The sequence below is a fragment of the Ceratotherium simum genome, chromosome 1 (genome assembly GCF_057802395.1).
Source record: "Ceratotherium simum simum isolate JZ-2026a chromosome 1, ASM5780239v1, whole genome shotgun sequence".
NCBI lineage: Eukaryota > Metazoa > Chordata > Mammalia > Perissodactyla > Rhinocerotidae > Ceratotherium > Ceratotherium simum.
Window position 1 is genome coordinate 63778167 of NC_141900.1, and position 19655 is coordinate 63797821.

A 19655-nucleotide genomic window follows, 5' to 3' on the forward strand; every position below is an offset into this window, starting at 1 on the left:
ATTAGAAAAATGGTGCCCTATGGAAGCAGCACACAACAAGGCAAAGTAGATGTGGGAGAATGAAGGGAAGGAAAGGAAGGCCAAAGAGGAGCCTGCGGTAGAACAGAGAGCGATTCTCAGGCCTGCTGAACTCATCAAAACCAAAGAAGCTTTTAAAACATACAGCTGGACCCCACCCCAGGGATGCTGGTTTAGTCACTTGCGAGTCTATTGTGCAGCCTGGATTAAGAACCATTGAAATAGAAGATAGACAATACATCTGAAGAGAATAGAAACCACTAAGTGTAGTAAAAGACAAGGTTTTCAACCAGGAGAAGATGAAATTACAGCATGAGGGAATTCACTTGTGATTGACGGTGATGCCACTGATGTTGTTCAATGTGTTAGAAAAAGGAAATAATTTTAGAATTTGTTTGGTCTACTTTCTTTTAAGTGGATCTCTTGCTCTCTGTCTCTCTCTGTATCTCTCTCTCTCTCTCTCACTCTCTCTCTCTCTCTCACACACACACACAGCCCTCTCAAAAAGTTGAACATGAGCCAAATAACAGAATTCCTGGTGACATTTTATAATTTAAAAAACTACAATTAACAGATATTATGTACTATGCTAAATGTTTTTTAAACCTTTTTTGAAATGATTATAGACACACAATAAGCTGCAAAAATAGTACAGAGAGTTCCATGTACCCATCACCAGCTTCCACTTACAATAACATCTTACACAACTACAGTATGTTATCAAAACCAGGAAATTGACATTGACACATACAATACCCAGACTACAATCTTACTCAGATTTCAGGAGTTTTTATACTGTGTTTTTTACATACATTTTCTCATTCCATCTTCCCATCATTCCTATTTCCCTTTTGCAGAAAAGAAAACTGAGGCCAAGAGAAGCTGAGTAACTTTCCCAAGGTGATAAGTGACAGAGTTAAGATAGAAACTCAGCTTCATCTGATTCCAAGTCCCAGTTCTAGACCACCATCCTCTACCGGGTCCCCATACTACACAGTGCACACCACCATGGTTCACGGCCATTGGAGAGAAAGGGCTCTGGTAAGACTGCAGAGTGATGCTGGTGACTAGCTCACAGGACAGCAGGAAATCTTAAGAAGCTCTTTCTAGTTCTCCAGCCTAGCAGCTAAAGCTGCATTCATAGGCTGAGCAATGTACTGCAGGGGGAAGGGGCAGGCAGGAAATGAAGCGCAAGGGAGCAGGCCAGATGCTGATGCAGTAAGAGTCCACACCAGGCACAAGGAAATGGCAGGAAACAAAGCAAACAGGCTGATGCTGGTACCCAGCATTGGATCAAGATGGTGGGGAGGCAGGCAGGAAAACAGGAGCCTAACTGGAAAACAGGTCCCTACCAACAACAAAACCGGAGGACACAGATCCACTCCTCAATGCTAGACCAGCAAGGCAGTGTGGCTAATGATTAAATGTGGGTTCTGGAGCCAGACTATCTGGCTTTGAATCCCAGATCTACCAACTGGTGGTATGACCCCCATAACTTAACTTCTTTGTGCCTCAGCTGCTCCATCTATAAAATGAAGGTAATAAAAATATCTATCTCACAAGGTTGTTGTGAGGATTAAATGACAACATACAAAGCATGTAGAAAAGTGACTGACATAACCTTCAGTCAGGTTAGCTATTATTATTATATACAATGTGGCTAGACAGTGATTAAGAGGAAAAATGCTAGAAACTAAAGAGAGGGAGAGGGTGTCATCAAAGGTCCCAGGTGTCAGAGCAGCTACTCAGTGCTGAGGGACATGTGAACATGGCTGTGTAAGTCTGATAAAGTTAATCCCTGCACACAACATAAGCCTAGAGCTAACTATACATCTTCCAAGAGCATTAAGCAGGATGCTGATGCTGAATCCTATTACCTACTAATGATAAAGCACCTGCTGATGCCAGACACTGCTCATGCTTGCCATGTATGACCTCCTGGGCTCCTCACACGTATCCCGTAAGGAAAAGGATATCTAATCCCACTAAACAGATGAGAAAACTGAGGCTCAGTTTAAACTGCATGCTCAAGGCCACACAGCAGGCAAGGAGTGGAGCTGGGATTAAAACCAGAGCTCAGGTGTTCTCACTACACCCCTCATTAATAAGATACAGGCAACTCTTCGGACCACTGTGTTTGGCATAGTCATCAGACACTGGCCAGAAGCAGCAGGGAGCAGCGCTAAATGGCAGAAAGAGGCAAGTGAGAAAAGACTTGGAGATCCAGCGAAAAGTTCAGATGATGCATTCAAACTCCTTTCTCTGGCTAAGTAAGGCCTTCCCCCCAACTCACTCCATGTGACTTTCTCCCCTCAGCAATTTCCCATAATTCCAGTGGCTCCAGCAGGTCCAGGTAAAGACAATGTCTTCAACCAGATTAGGGGACCAGGAAAGAGACCCTACCAGCAGGGCAGAGGATTAGTCCCTGGATTTGCTGATATACTTCTTCATATTCCAAGTCAACCTCACTTCTGCCTGTTAGCATGGATGAGGTTTAGACTGAAAGACCACCCATACTGCCCCCCCCCCCGCTTGCCCTTTGTGACCTTTCTCTCACAAACAACCCCCCTGGGCTCCACGTAGGATAAAGATATAATGGCTTATAAAACATAGGATGAAAACAGAACGCAGAGTCCATACTGATACTAAAATCTAGAAAAGGAGGGAGAAAGGGAGAAAAAGAGGAAGCTCTTATTTGCAGTCAAATGTCATTTAATAAAAGGAGAAGGAATGATAGGGTTAGAAATTACCATTGATTCAGGCAAGAATCATTAAGTGACGCTAAAACCATTGCATAAAAGTTTGTTGGAAAGAGATTATCTATATAGTCTCAAAGTGTCTCCCCCAGATAACTTATCACTTACAAAGGGGAGACAGGCACCTTTACAGTGTACAGATTGAGGAAACAATCTTAACCAAACGATCAAAGTTAAGAGCACCACTAATGGGACAATCAACAATTCTCCTCCTTGTTGCCGCACTGAGAAGGACACGACATCACTTGTGTAGGACTCCTGTCAACATGAATAACCTGAATCGAATCACAAGGCAACGATCAGACAATCTCAAATTGAGGAACACTCTGCAAAACAAAACATATGACCTGTTTGCTTCAAAATGTTAATGTCATGAAAGACAAAGAAAGGCTGAAAAATTGCTTCAAATTAAAGGAGACTAAAGGTACATAACAACTAAACGTAATGTGTGCTTCTGGAATGGGTCCTGGATCAGAAAAGAATGATTGCTATAAAAGACATTATTGGAACATGTGGTGAAATCTGAATATGGGCTGTATATTGGATAACAGTATTATATCAATGTTAAGCACCCTCAATTTGGTAATTATACTGCGGCCATGTAAGAAATGGTCTTATTCTTAAGAGATACAAGCTGAAGCTGAAAGGTCATGATGTCTAAACTTAGGGTCAAAAGATTCAGGCAAAAAAAGGTAACTAGAGAGAGAGGTAGAGAGATAGATAATAGATATATTAATAGGTATATTTAATACATAATAGATTTGATAGTAAGCAAATGTAACTCTAGGTGGAGGATAGATAGTTGTTCATTTTACTAGTCTTATAACTTTTTTGAAAGTTTAAAAAACTGTCAAAATAGTTTTTTAAAATAATAAACTCAAAAGCATTTCTTAAATATAGGTACCTATAAGTTGGCTTAGAGCTAGACATGACAGCCTGCTTCAGTGCTATCCATGGAAACTAAAAAAACAAGGAAACTCAACCCTGACATAGCCAGACACAGTCAAAGACAGAATAATTAGCAGAATATTGGAGAAACACAATTTAATAAATGTAATTCAGCCCCCTTCATACCTCCTTTTCTATTTCTAAATCTGGACCATTTTCAAAGAATGAAAATGATGAATAGATCAAAGTTTTGGATCCATAATCCAAGTTTGCTATTTGATTCACATCTTTCTGTTTCTGCCTTGGCAGAGGCTACACAAGTCACGCTCTTCGGCAGTACAATGTGGCTGCCTCCAAGTACTTGAGCCCCATCACTTGAGTCAGAATTATCACTTCTTCCAAATGAGGACAAGCATGTCTGCAGCTCTTGTTCAAATAACAATCCTTCCCCAACAGAGCTGACCTCCAGGGTCTGGAGGTAATTCATCCTAGCAAATTCACTTCTGGCTACACTTAACAGTAATCAATAAATGGGGAACAGCCAGGTTACAGTTATGGGCCTGTCTATTCAATAGCCATGAACTACTACTACATTTAGAAGTAATAAAAAAAATGGTCTCTGTTCCAATCCATGAGGAAAAACATATTTTCACAAGTTTCTTCCCCAGATTCCCCCTGCACTTCCTCCAGGCACCAAGGTGTTCAGACCCCATGCTGCTCTCCAGATCTATTATTCCATCTCTGCCTCAGGCCAGGAAACCTTAGTTTTGGTGCTCTGAGTGAAAGGGACAGAAGCATGGAAAAATAATTCCTAATTCTGTAACTTAATGAAAAAATATGCAGTCTTCTTCCTGCTTCCCCAAACATTTCCAAGAGCACTACAGATCTCTGCCTGTGGAATAAAACTGAACCTTCTTCCCATGGTAAACAGGGCACTACCATATTTGGTCCTGACTTTACCTTTCCAATGCCGCCTCCCTTTCACGTGCCTTAGATGCAAATCCAACAGTTCTTTCAACACATGCCATGTCTTCCTGTCTCTCGACCCTGACCCACACTGTTCCTTTTGCTTCCCTTTTATGTCCACATGATCTAAGGTGGCTTATTTCATGGTTACACCAAGTGTCATTCAACATATTCATTAATCTATGTGAGGGCCAGGGAGGCAGGGCATGCACTGGTCCAGTTCATCCCATGTGGCTCCAGCGCCTGGCACAGGATGTGACTACAGCATGCGCACTTCGATGGGAAGAGAGTATAGGTTATTAGAAAGATTCTAATAAAAAGGAAACTGCTCGGGGCCAGCCCAGTGGCATAGTGGTTAAGTTCGTGCGCTCCGCTTCAGTGGCCCAGGGTTCTGAGGTTCAGATTCCGGGCACGGACCCATGCACCACTCATCAAGCCATGCTATGGCAGGCATCTCACATATAAAGTAGAGGAAGATGGGCACAGATGTTAGCCCAGGGCCAATCTTCCTCAGCAAAAAGAGGAGGATTGGCAACAGATGTTAGCTCAGGGCTAATCTTCCTCACCAAAAAAAAAAAAAAAAAAAAGGAAACCACTCCTTTCCTCTAGCAAGGGCAGAACCCTTGCCCTAATGCTGTAAGTGCGAACAAAAATTTCCACAGAGTAAAACACAGGGCCATGTTATCATGAAGTTAATAATGTAACCCGCACCCCCTACAAGCCCACTGCAGAGGACAGGAACCAATCACCAATCAACGGATATCCAGATTTGCATTATCACATAGCACAGTGTTAAAGGGTTTTGCTTTATTTTTATTTAGGGTACCTTAATTTTACCGCAAAAAAACAAATGCAGTAAAGTTCATTACCGAACAAAAAATTCATCACCGAAAGTTTATAAGGGATAATATATGGTGCTTTTGAGATATTTCCCAGTGTAGGGTCCCAGATCAGGAGGCCAATCTGTCTCTTCAGCTCATCTACCATTAAGACTCAGCCCAAGGCCTGGTACTGGGGAGGAGGAGGATATAACATAGAAGCAGAAAGCCAGAGGTCCAGCTTTTCTGACTCAGGGGATTATAGGGAGAAGGGAAACCAGGGCAGAAGAGGCAGGGATGAGACTTCCTCTTCTCTGGAGAGAGAGACTTGCCCACAAACCAATGGTTCACATCCAAGTAAACTCAGTAGCCAGCAAAGTTAGATAGAGGCAGGCTGAGTTTTAGCTTTCCCAAATTCTCTCTTAGGTTCTCTGTGGTTTGGACAGGTCCCAGAGGTTCCCACAAGCTCCTGGGGCCAAACCTCAGAAATTACTTGGGACTGTGATGGGAGACTTGCCCAGTGACGCTGACACGGGGACAAAGTAGCCAAGGGCTAAAGTCTGGACCTCCTAATCCAGAACCACATGAGAATCATGACCAGACCTCAATGGGATCCAAAGCACTGCCAGGGGAGGGGGTGGCGGGGAGGTCTTCCTTCATTTGGAGAGAACTTCAGGGATTCCCTGCACACTTCAGGTCTCTGTGTGGCCTAGGACAGAAGTTCCTGTTACTATTCAGGAAGCATGGGGAGACTGATCCACACTTCACACTGGCAGGGAGATTTTGATGGAGGCTCCAGGAGTATCCCAGCCCTTCCTCCCCCGCCTGACAGTACAGAAGCTCCCCATTCCTCCCTATGGGGTTATTCTAGGATGAATTACTTACACTTTGTCAAATGTGCTGCTAGGAGTTATTCTGATTTAGGCATATACTGAGGGGTTGAGGACACCTCAGATGAGCTCCAATCCTGTGGGTGGAAACCTGGATTCCCCAATAGCCTGGTGAGAATATGTCTGGTTTGAAGAAGGATGCGCTCTCTAAGGGAATTTAGCCCTGGAGACAGGCCCACTGGCTGGGAACTGGAATGTACAGTGTTTGAACCATCTGTACAGTGTTCTTTTGAGCATTTCCTTGGACAACAGAAACAGTCGTATATTGGCTACAATTTTAAATGTTCCCCTCTTATGTTGTAGTTGCTTTAGTTAATCCCAGTGCTTCAGCAAAATCTCCTGAGGGCAATAAAATACAAGATACTAAAGAAAATTGTGGCCTGCCCCATGTTTAACCCCACAACTAGACCCCAGGGAGAAGACACAACATCAAACATAAAATATAAAATCAAATACACAGAGACTGGCCCAGGATTTCTAGGCCAGTAGCCTTGGAGCTGTGCCCACAGCACAGAGCTGGTGGTGGTGGGCCAGCAGAGGATCACAGGTTGGTGAGAGACTGTGTTAGCCTGGGTCCTCTGAGAAGCAGATGCTGAGACAGGATTAGACATGCAAGAAATCTATCAGAGGGAATATCTGTAAGAGAAAATAGGAAAGGAGCCCAGAAGGAAGGAAGGTTGGGTGGAAGTGTCTTAGACCATAGTGCAGTTCTAAAGAGAGTTCAGCAAGGCCATCAAGGAGTTTTCAAGCCAACATCACCATCAGAGGAGTCCCACGTCTCTCAGGAACAGCCAGCCTTAGTATCCCTGACACTCTTAGTCACTTGCTTAGAGTACCCTTGGGAAACACAGCCTCAGCCATCACAGGGACAAATTTCCTCACACAGAAGCTGGGGCCATGGGTCAAGTATGCTCCCTGTGGTCGGTGATGTGAGAGCATTCACAGAGCAGCATTCACATGGCAGCTACAGAGACAAACCACTTCTCCCAAAATACTGTGGAAGGACCAGGAAGAATGCAAGAGGAACGGTGTCTGCATGATATATGCTTTGTCAACACTTACTTACAAAGGGAAGCCTAAATATTTCCCTTACAGGAAACCAACATTGCAATAGAAACTCCTCTGACCTTTAAAAAAAAACTCAGAAATCATTCTTTTATTTTTCCCCTTGGCAAACTTGAGGAAGACTCTACTGATCTGGATTAGTGAGGACAAGAGGGGAAAAATGTCAACTCCAGGGAGGCAGGACTGGATCAGGGAAGTAGATGTCCCCAAAGTTCCCAGTGGGTGACCGACATATGGTGATAGAGAAAGATGTGTGACGACCAGACTTCCCATGAGCTAATTGAGAATTTTAACCCATGACTCATCCTGGGGTGGGGTCCGAAGCTGCAGGGGACACCACCCCACGCCACGCCATATCATCAGCCAGATTGCACATTTCCTGAAAGTAATCAAGTCAGAAACTGGCTTCTTGGCTGCAGCCCCTAGTGGAAAAATGACTGCCAAAAGCCAAAATGAGGATGAGTTCAACGATTTAACTCTGCATGGAAAACGCAGTCCATTAAATGGGATCTGACAAGGCCTTAATCTCATCTGTAGCTGAGTGTGTTAGCTCAATGCAGTTCTGCTCTCTGCAACATATTCTTAGTAAGCTATGTATAGAATCAGGAACGCTTCTGCCAAAGCCCAAATAAGTCCATTCTATGTGGGAAGAGAAGCTCATCAAGCCCCCAGTGATTCTCTAGGGAGCTAGCATGCTATTCTTCCAAATGCAGAATTATCAAAACCTAACAACTCAACCTACGTTGCGAGTCACACAATTCAAGGCAAATAACCAAGACAGCCGATGCACTGGAAGGCTCCAGAATTTTCTCTCCTACCCAAGGGGGTCAGGCCAGTGGCCAGTCTTGCTCACAAAGTACCCAAGGGGCTCATATTTCCAGCCTGGGGCTCACTGCACAAGCCAGTCACAGACGAAGGGGTCAAGGTGTAGAGGATCAATCCACTCCTAAACAGGGTTTTGAAAACCAAGAGAGAAGAGACTAGGGGCTGTCACATTCATTAGCCCACTTAAACCTAGCAACAGCCCCCACGGCCTGTATTGTTATTTCACTGTTTCCATTTATAAAATGAGAAAACTGAGAATCAAACCACGACTCAAATCACACAGTGTAGAAGTAGTGTAGCCCATACGTCATTACTCTGAGTGTGGTCCTCGAACCAACACATCACTGGGAACTTGTAAGAAAGGCAGATTAACAGGCTGCAACTCAGACCTATTGAATCTGGATCTGCATTTAATAGGAGCCCCCAAGGAATTCATTAGACATAAAGTTTGAGAAGCACTGTCTTAAAAGTCTTCTATCCAAAAGGGGTGAATGAATTATAAACGTAAATTTGGACTAGAAAAAGGATTTAGTGCAACAGAACAGAGTCACTCACATAGGGGAAGCATCAAACTATATATCCAAAGTGCATATCCAAATTGGTAGAACCAGTCACGCTCTTATTCCACCAACGACAAACCCAGCGGTGTGAAAGCCAAGGTCATGTGGCAGCAGTAGAACATGGTGGAGAGTGCATGGCTTTGGAGCCAGGTGAACCAGGTTGAAATTTCCAGCTCTGCCACCCGCTGGGTGACTCTGGGTAAGTTGCTTGATCTCTCTGAGCCTCAGTTTCCTGACCTGTACAACTGACATAACAATACTCACCTTGCCAGGGTTCGGGGAGACTAAATGAGCAAATGGATGTACAGTGCTTGGAAATAGCAGATGCTCAAGAAGCATTGGTTTCCTCGATTTTCAGTGCAATCTAGGCTGGGCCTCACCTTTGCAAAGGTGCACAGTAGAGGCTGGGGAAAGAAAGCACCCGGCTCTTTCCTGTTCTCTTAGGTCCTCTAGTGGCAGGTCCTGAGATTCCTGTCACCAACCAGACTGGCTGGACTTGTCTGTCTTCCTTAAGCTCCAGGTTCAGTTTACTCTCTCACTTCTTTTACGGAAAACCTGGGCAGAACATAGGTTCAAAGAGACAGGTCATGAGAAACTAGGAAAACAGGCATCTATGGGGCAGTTCCCAGGAGTGTCTACTTTCCAGACACTGAAGCCTTTTTATTTGTTATGGTTCCCACTTTCTTCTTTTCAAAAGTCTCAGGTTTTGAAAGCAGACTTTTCATGCCAGAGGCTTAGTGAGCTTTCAGAGCCCACAGTCTCTGCACCTGGAGCCACAAAACCCAAGTCTGATCCTATTTACTCTGCATGTATACACTCAAAGGCATGTAAGTTTTCCAGTGAGTGCTGAGCAGGAATACGAAATTAGTACTTACTGAGCACATTCTGGGTGCTAGACACTCTCTTTGATGCATATCATCTCCTCCAATTCCTCCCAACGACCTTGGGAAGTGGGCATCCTTATCCCTATCTTGAAGATGAAGAAATTGAGGCCAGATTAGATAAGTGGCCTGCTCAAATTAACACAGCAAAAATATTTTAGAGTTCAAACGGATAGTAAATATCATCTAGTCCAGTGGTTCTCCAAGTGTGGTCCCTGGACCAGCAGCATCCACACCACCTGAGGCTTGTTCAAAAGGCACATTCTAGGACCCCACCCAGACCTGGAGGTGAGCCCAGCAGTCTGTTGTAACAAGCCCTCCAGGCAATAATGACGCACACTCAAGTTTGAGAACACTGTTCTAGTCTAACCCTCAGATGTGACAGTTAAGGAAACAGGTTCAAAGAGATGAAGCAACTTGCCAGTGGTAATTGAATCCAGACTAAAGCCCAGTACAGCCGCTTTCAGAAGTTGAATTTTCCTACCTGGGTATCTTAGAATGTCCCTTTGAAGAGGAGTAAAGACTCAAGTCCACAGTACAACAGAGCACAGAACTGTGTTACTTTCCAGTGATATCAGCTGGGAGTTGAACATGGACAGGAATGAGGAGACCCTTCCCTTCAAGCACTGGTATCTTTTTCCCGAGACTCTGCTGAACTGTCCGCTCCATGACGTGGAACATTGGCCCCATCACCACAGCCCAGAGAAGAGAAAGACGAGATGGGAGCTTATCAGGGAACATATTAAGAGTTGAGAGGGTGTTTGCACACACCTCAACTATCAACTTACAAGCTCTGGGGAAAAGAGTGATGCCTCTCATTTTCCAAAATCTTTATGTCTGAATCTGTGCGTCAAATTGTCACTTTCTCCTACACCCTCTGGCATTATTGCTAACCAACGTGAATAGACAGTGTTGGCCACCAGTGGCAGTCTGGTTGGAAGAAGAGTTGTCTTGAAGCTGCATTTGCATCGCAAGCATGCTTTTTATGTGAGTTTATAGATGATATACTTATTTGGGGTGGGATTCCAGGGGCTGATAAAGATTAAGTAGGACCAAAAGTCTACCCTAGCTACCCCTTGCTTCTGCCATTGGTGACCACCAATCTACAAGCAATTGTCCTTATTGTGTTTGAATTCAATCAGAACTATAGGTTCTACATTTCAGGGCCAGTTTCTTTTTTGGTTATTTTTTTGTTTTTTTGGTGAGGAAGATCAGCCCTGAGCTAACATCTGATGCCAATCCTCCTCTTTTTGCTGAGGAAGATTGGCTCTGGGCTAACATCCGTGCCCATCTTCCTCTACTTTATATGGGACGCCGCCACAGCATGGCTTGACAAGTGGTGCATCAGTGCCCGCCCAGGATCCGAACCGGCGAACCCCGGGGCCAGCGAAGCGGTAGGCGGGGCCGGCGAAGCGATAGGCGCTCACTTAACTGCTGCGCCACTGGGCCAGACCCTCAGGGCCAGTTTCTTCATCTCAAAAATGGACATCATCTTTGGGTTGTTAGGATCATGCCTAGCAATTTAAGAATAACTACTATTGTTATTGTCCTAACAGGGAGCCTGTGGGAGACTGAAACATACAAACTTTAGAAACTTTTTTGTAAAACACCTAGCATTTATAAATTTATAAACGCTTCCTACCTTTGGGATAGAGAATAGAATTTACCTTTAAGGCAGACTGTTCCTTTCATTCTAGAAAGAACTACCTGAATGAAAACATTACGCATATATAAAACAAGTTACACTCTTGTCCTGGAAGTGGCGTCTTCATAACTGTCTCTACATACTTGCAAACAGCTAGAAAAGATTTCTGTGGAAACTGAAACGAACCATCTGACGCCTTCCTTTTGAGGATCAACGCTGTTAGAACATGTCTGAGAAACTGTAGTAACTGGGGCCAGATGTCAGGAAAGGACAACAAAAGCCAGAGGGAGGAGAGGTCACAAGAAAGAGGAGATCTGGACTCGTGATGTAGACTTATAACTTCACTGAGGTCAGAAAGTCCACCTTCAACATGAGACCCCAATTCCTTGTCAGGTGGCAGGAGACAGAGCAGAATAAGGGTTGACTCTCAAACTACTGTCAGTAAGCCTGGGGGTCCTTGGGAACAGTTAGGGAGAAGAAGCCCATGAAAAGACTGAACTTCCTGATAATTTGGCACATTGGCCTCATTGTCATTGCAATTTGCAAATTCCTATTTAATAATAAAAGCTGATGACCATATTTCATGGCCCAGATTCCAAATGCCCTCAAAATGTGAATGAGAAGAAAGAGAAGGGAGTAACCAAAGCTTTCACTTACCCTGTGTTGCTCAGTGGTAACGATCCTACAGAGGAGCTGTGAGGACAAGCCATGCCAATAAATGAGAACCATGTGCTCCTCCTCAGCAAACAAGAGCCTCCAGAACTGAGAAGGGCAGGATGCTAACAATCCCATGCCCAGATCCCTTACTGTGTGTGTGTGGCGGGGGTACAAATGTGTTCACATACACATACACACAGGCCATGGCAGCTGAGAGGTTCTAAATTTCAGGGTCAGAAAAAAGAACTCAACACCTCAACCTCAGCAGAGGGAAGACTATATTGCTTGGTAAAAGGAGTTATCTTAGGATCTGAAAGCACTGATCATTGACGTACCTCTGAAGTTTTAAAATGTAGGAGTATAACCCACCATTCTTCCTAGATTTCTCAGAGTCACTAACATTGGGAGTCAGCAATTCTCAGATTTTTTCACTCCTTGAGTGAAATGGGGAGAGAACACATGAGCAATATATTCCTATCAGCATTATTTAAAATCCAGCTACGACTCACTCCTTTCATTGCAATTCAAAAGGCAGAATAGAAAGCAAGCGGCATTATTACAAGGGTAACCTTGACTCTGCTCTAATTTATTTCTTGATAAGTAAACTGTTCCCACATTTTAGTACTTTGCTTATAACAATTTATATACAACAAATCTCACAACTGATGTGACAACCACAACTGCATTAGAGAATATTAACCCTCTAGCATTGCCATGGAAATCAACTATCTTCTTTGGAAGAAAGGATGGTTCCAGAATAGCATACAGTTGTATTAGGGAGACCAATAAATGATTAACCAATGCCAGTGGATTTCTAGCTTCAATTGCTGAAGGGTTGGCACATTTACACCTGCTGTGTTTTTCCTATTGCACCAAGTGTTACAAGGAACCAGAAATAAGTCCTGACCTTGACAAACTTATGATTTAACCTCCTTCTGGAATCAAGACATGGACACATAATACAACTTAAAACTAGCAGATCAAATGAAGTTATGGCCATCAATACATTTTCTCTATTAAAGAGCACTAAGGGAATGCAAAGAGAAGGGATGATGGCAATGGAGTTGGGCTAGCAAATCAGATGTAACTCTTTAACTGTTCATTGAAGAAGATGATGAACCTGGTCTGGGGTGGAAGGAGTAGCTACAAGAAGACTGTGTGTGAAGGGGCCAACTCCACCAGAGACGTTCCAAGATGAGAACACTCAGACCAAGAAAGCCATTCGCCCTCCCCTTTTCCACTGCAGTCACCTGCAGAGAATCTCAAGTTCATAGAATGTACCTCTCTCTACTTGAGCGGGTTTTATTTTATTTAAAACCTCACAATGCAGTAACCAAATACTTACTAGGAAAAAGAAAAGCATTTGCCACTGCATCAGTCACATTATATAAAGGAATCCAAACCCCTATTCATCACTCCTTTTCAGAACACATCCATAATTCAATCTACATTAAGAACCTTCACACAATGAAATGGCTTTTACTGAGCGATTACACACATCACCTGGATGCAAAAGATAGCACATTTTTCAAATATATTTCATGGACTCCAAGAGTTGTCTGAATTGTTTATAGGCAGAGAAAAGGGAGGTTTATATGTTCCACTAGCCATGTGGAGAGTATGAAAGCCTCATATAATGGAAAGAAAAGTGAAAGAAGTAAAATGAGGGTAACAGGTAAATCTTAATTTTTGATACCAGTACTATTGTGTTTTTCAAAAGTGAGTTAGAAAGACCCAATTTGGGAAAAAAAAATCACTTTTATACACCACATCCACACCCAGATTGATTTTCGTTTAATACGGGTGAGAAGGTAAGGGACCGAGTCATGAGGAAAGAGGAGTATAATACAGAAAGAAAACACAACAGGCCTTTGCAGGAAGACTCGAGACTAAACGATGAACAAGAGCAGAGTAAACAGCCACCTGGGAAACCACACAAGAAGATCCTCGCTTCATTTCAGGAGGCAGCAGCTCTCATATCTCTTACAACTAGAAACCTTCCCCCAGCAAGAGACTCTAAAGGCACCAGGCTGAATTAATTCCCACCACATGCTTTTTCTCTGCGTACTTATCTCCATGCGTCATCCTCCTTTGAAGCAAAAGACTCATTAATCCAATTCAAATTGCCAACATCAGTAAATCCTTTGCCTTAGCATTTAAATGCCAATACCAATTAAATACCAACAGCAACTTAACTACTAATATGATCTTCACTACATTCAGGAAATCCAGCCAGAAGTCCAGCTAGCATTAATTCGAACACTCCTCATCAATTCTAATTTACTCAGTGCAAAGAAATGGGGCAATTTGCTGGTGACGCTGACGATGCATCCAACTGGATTGAAATAACTCCACAAGCAAATAAGAAGGAAGCAACTGAGTTGCAATCCACCAAACCTGAAGGATGTCTTCACCAAGGCTTCTGGGCTATCGAGTGGAGGCAATTCATCAGCTAGGATTTCCTCGGGTGGTCGGGGGTCATGGACAATCGTTGGCCGTGGCTTCTCCTTGACATTCCCTGTGAGCCCGTCGATGAGGGAGTTCCACAGGCAGTTCTGCGACTTAGACCCTGAGGCATGAGGGGAAAAAGGTGTACAGGTGCATTATCAATCAACTCCATGTCCTGCCTTGCTCAACTCAGGATTTTTAAAAACAGAGCAGGGAAATTTATATATTTCTCATGATCTCCACCAACATCAGAGGGCTCCAAAATATACTGGTCAGGCAACTTACGAAGTAACCAGGAATTTTTTAATTTATACACAAAAAATTGGCTAACATGGAATATTTTGAATCATAACTAAGTGTTAGGGATATAGATCCTGTCTTATTTCAGTAGTGACCAACCCCAACTCCTGACAGAGCCACAGGTACCTACGTAGGAATTTGTTCAGCAATTGGAAGTACACAAATGGCTACCATTTTAGAGAACTGTAAGGATGTTGAGACACAAGTCTCCCCTATGAACTCAGCTTGCCTGAGCCCCAAGTTTCAAGACTCCATTCTACGGAGACATCTACCCCAAACAGGGCCCAACTCTAAGAACTAGAACTCACCATAGATGGGTTCACTATTCTGGAAGCTCAAGATCTAAAGAAAACTGCACTGCATGTTTACTGATATCCTACGCTACAAACACCTCAAATATATGAGCTGAACATTAAAGGCAGACATTAAGTGAATATGGTGCCACAAAATAGGGCCTGGTCAGCCAGGCAATCAAGGTCAATATCAACTGTGATAAGTTACATTGATATTATGTACCCTTGATATGATGTGATAAAAATGGCACCTTACCTCTGTGGTCTTCCTCCCCAAAACACATAACTCCAGTGTATTAAGCATGTTTCTAGCTTCTGTAAACTTGATGCTTTAACATCTGCCCTACAGGCATATCCCAGACAAGCCTTGTTCTGGACAACCCCATAATACTCCTGAGTCACTTGCCTTGGCCTCCTGCCTGCCTCATCTTCCACCTCCTCCCTCCATTCAACACTTCAGAAAGATCCCTCCTCCCAGGGGCAAGCTTTTCAAATACAAACCAACCAATCCAGAGTCTATATCCCCAACACCTCCCTTACTGCGCTTTCGCACTCCAGGCCATTATCCACCTGGCCAATCACCCTAGGACAAGTCACCAGACATCTAGAGAGCCCCTATGCTCCAGAGCCCACTGAAATCATTCAAACTAGCCAATCCTAAGCCTGCTTACCCCGCCTCACCCATTTCTTCCCGCAGAAACCTCAATAAACCACAGTTCTCCCCCTCCCTCTGCTTCAAAACTGACTCCAGTGCTTCTCAGCATGGCCTCCATGGTGTGACATGTACCCCCTCTTTTGGGATCTGTGAATATTAACAAACTATCTTTTCAATGACAGTCATCCTTGATCTGTTGGTCTTACCATACCTGAATAATAATTTGTTGTTACTGCCGTCAAGTTGATTCTGACCCCTAGCAACCCTGTGTACAGCAGAGAGGAACCGTGCCTGGTCTTTTTGTGCCATCCTCTCATCTTCCAGGACTATATCAGACAACGCTCTGCTGCTATTATTCATAGGGTTCTCATGGCCAATTTTTTCGGAAGTGGGTGTCCAGCTCCTTCTTTTTAGTCTGTCTTAGTCTAGAAGCTCCACTGAAATCTGTCCACCATGGGTGACTCTGCTGGTATTTGAAATACCAGTGGCATAGCTTTCAGCATCACAGCAACACACCAGCCTACCACAGTATGACAACTGACAGACAGATGGTGTGGTTCCCTGACCAGAAACAAACCTGGGCCGTGGTAGTGAGAGAGCCTAATCTTAACCACTAGACCACGAGGGCTGGGTAATGATAATAAAACCTATTAAAACACCCAGTCTAGTCATGGGAAACACATCAGACAGATCTCAACTGAAGGACATTCTACAAAATACCTGACCAGTACTCTTCAAATCTGTCAAGGTTATCAAAAAATAAGGAAAATCTGAGAAACTGTCACAGCCAAGAGAAGCCTTGAAGGCGGGATGACTAAATGTAATGTGGTATCCTCATGGGACCCTGAAACTTAGAAAGGACATTAGGCAAAAACTGAGGAAATCTGAATAAAGCATGTACTTTAGTTAATAATAATGTATCAGTATCAGTTCATTCATTGTGACAAATGTACCATACTAATAGAAGAGGTTAATTATAGGGGAAACTGGGCAGGGTGTACGTGGGAACTCTTTGTACTACCTTTACAAATTTTCTGTAAATCTAAAACTGTTCTAAAATACAAAGATATAAAAAATACAAATAAATAAAATACTAAAAATAAACAGTTATTATAAAAGAAGTCTATCAGCAAATTTTTTTTAAAGTAGAGCCTGAGGACTTTGTTACCGTTACCCCATTACCACTAGCTTGTGCTGGTTACACTCTTCCCAGAGGAAAGAAACTTTTTCTCTTTCCACAAAGACACCGTCCAGTCACCAAGCTATGCACCCACGGAGCTGGGTCCCTCCAGAAGGGGTTGGCTTTTTCTACCCGGTCCATCCAGAAGGAGTACCTTTTTCTAATTCACACAAAAGCTCTTTATGGGGCATGAGGAGGTGTGCATGGAGGGGTAAGGAGCAGTGCCAGCTAATGTACACGCATGTAATAGGCGTGTAGAGACTAGATTTGTATGCACATGAGGATGCCTCCCCAAGACCCTGATCAGACACCCGTAGCCCACCACAGAAGAAATCACCCTGGTTTGTTGTGCCTCAAGGACGGCTCTGCCGAGAAGATCCCTGAACCTTCTCCAAGGACACCTATGGGTCAAACAACTCTTTTAATGACCATGGCCGTGACTGATCCCCTTAGGGTGTCCCACATCCAAACTGCTTTTGTGTCAATCAAGAGAAAATTAAAGCACATTAGTGGCTGGAGACAGACCCCTCCAACTTCTGAAATGCAAGACAGCTCTTTTAAAGTCCTAAACATATATCATAATAAGATTTGGTCCTATTAATGAAGGTCTGGTTCTATATTAACAAAGGTCTGTTCTATGTTAACTGAGGTCTGGTTCTAGGAGGAAGAACAACAGCAGCAGCCTGCTTTCTTAAATTTGATCTAAGCAAAGACCTTATAATAAACTCCCTGCCCATTTCCGTTCATTCTTTCATTTATTCATTCAATATATACATATTGAACTCCCTCAATACGCCAGGTTCCATTCCAGGCCCTAGAAACAGAAAGATGAACAAGGATGTTTCCCTTGAGAACCAGTCAACCCATAGGTAATCACAATAAATGGACAATGCACCATAACTAAGGGGCAAACAAAGGGCTACAGGAGGCAGAGGAGGGCTCACCCACTCTGCCTCAAGGCCCTGGAGAAAGCTACCCCGAGGACACGACGCCGACATGGGTTTAAAGCAGGAACAGATCTTCAGCAGGTCAGGAAGACAGAGAAGAATGTTCAGTGCAAACAGCACGTGCAAAGGCTCAGAGGCAGAACAAAGCAGCTTGTTAAGGCTGGAGCAAAGTGAGAGGGGGCAGTGAGCAGAGAAAAGGCCAATGGTTGGTTGGCCAGTTGTAAATTCTCTTGAATAAAATGGTAATTGTTTTAGAATTTCCTCTGCAGACAAAAAAGGACTAAAGATTTTTAAGCAAGGTTGTGATGACATGACTATATCTGTGTTTCAGAAAGGAAAATGGGGGTGCTGTAGACCAGTGAACCTGTGAGGAATAGCAGGGCTACATGAAGGGGTCCATGAATCCATTTTACCTGTAGACAAAATAATGAAGCCTTACACATATATATGACTAATTTTTAAGTATATATGGATGTGATTAATAAACTACAAATTCATATAAAAGTTCTAATGAATTTATAATAGTTTTTTCACCATTTTCTCAGTCAGTGAATCAAAAGGATCACAGGACCCAAGCTACATCTTCTTTAGGGGTCCCAAATGGACATGTGATAACACCTCCAAAAGTTGTACTAACAGCTACAAAGACACACTGGCAAGTTTAAAGGAAGACTGTGCTATAAGCTATAAATAGCATTCACTCGACATTCATTCCCAACTCCCTTTTCACTTGCCTTCCTCTTCTAAAGAGGCTAGAAAACAATATATTCAATTTCCCAGCCTCCCTTACTGTGCTATGGCTAAACATGTTATAATTCTGGCTGATGAAACATAGGTGGAAATTCCTGGGGCTAGAGTCTCTTTTTAAATAAAAAAGTAAAGTCTTAATAGGAGGAAAACATTTTTGTCCCCTTAAACTTTGCCTTTCTCTTTTTTCTCCTTTGCCCTTCTTTCTTCTTCCCACTGGAAGGTGGACATGGTGTTAGAGCTACAGCAGCCATCTTGTGACCATGAGGTGGCAACCATTATGACAAAAGCCTACATCTTGCATGTGGAAAAGTAGAAAGAACCTGGGTCCCTGACAGCACAGTTGAACAGCTTCCCTGGTCTCCCCCATCTCCAGATTTCTTGATGTAAGACATATAAATACCTACTTATGACATTCTTAGATCTTCAATTGTTTGCAGCCAAATGCATTCCTAAATGTTACATGTATGCTCATCACATAACATAAAAGTGTTCCCCATATCCAAACAGTACCATCTATAAAGCATTAGGAACTGATATTTTAATAAATCTTCCAATTACCTTCTGAAAGGCATAATTACTTTGCATACTTTACTCATGTAACATTGTTAATTTGTTAAAGGTAAACAATTGAAACACATCAGAATTTTTATAACCTATTTTGGCATTTCTTCATTTTTTTTAATATTCTGGGAAACTCAAAAAATGGAAATGGTCTGCGTTTCTCTTGACCTTTGAAAGCCCAGAGAATAATTACTCTCATGGGATGGTCCGTGATTTTGTTTTGTTTTTTAACTTAAAAAGGGGGAAGGGGATCTTTGTTCAAGAAAATGTTGGGAACCAGCGGCACAGAGGATGCTCTAACTGGGAGATGTGCGTGAGCCTAGAACTGGGGCAATCAGCTAGAAGGGAAATCAGCCACGAGAAAATGAGGGGTCTGGAAAAGCCTGGTGATAATGAAGACATAAAAGGTGATTTTAGGAGATAAGCAAGCCGAATCACATAGGACTTGGTAACCGGGTGTAGAGGATAAAGAAGAGAGTGGTGTCAAGACGGAGTGAGCTTTCTGTTCAGGCAGCCAGGTAGACAGTGATGCCATTAAAAAATACTGGGAGC

The 19655-nt window shown here is 43.2% G+C and overlaps 1 protein-coding gene across 3 annotated transcripts in view; it reads right to left on the minus strand.

Moving 5' to 3' along the window:
* Window positions 1-19655, minus strand: part of PDE1C (phosphodiesterase 1C) — a 506252-nt gene that overhangs the window by 369810 nt on the left and 116787 nt on the right. For all 3 annotated transcript variants that reach the window (XM_004418849.3, XM_014785896.2, XM_087429336.1), the window contains exon 3: window positions 14367-14538. In XM_004418849.3, coding sequence (XP_004418906.1) covers window positions 14367-14538 — 172 coding nt within the window. The remainder of the gene's footprint in view (window positions 1-14366; window positions 14539-19655) is intronic.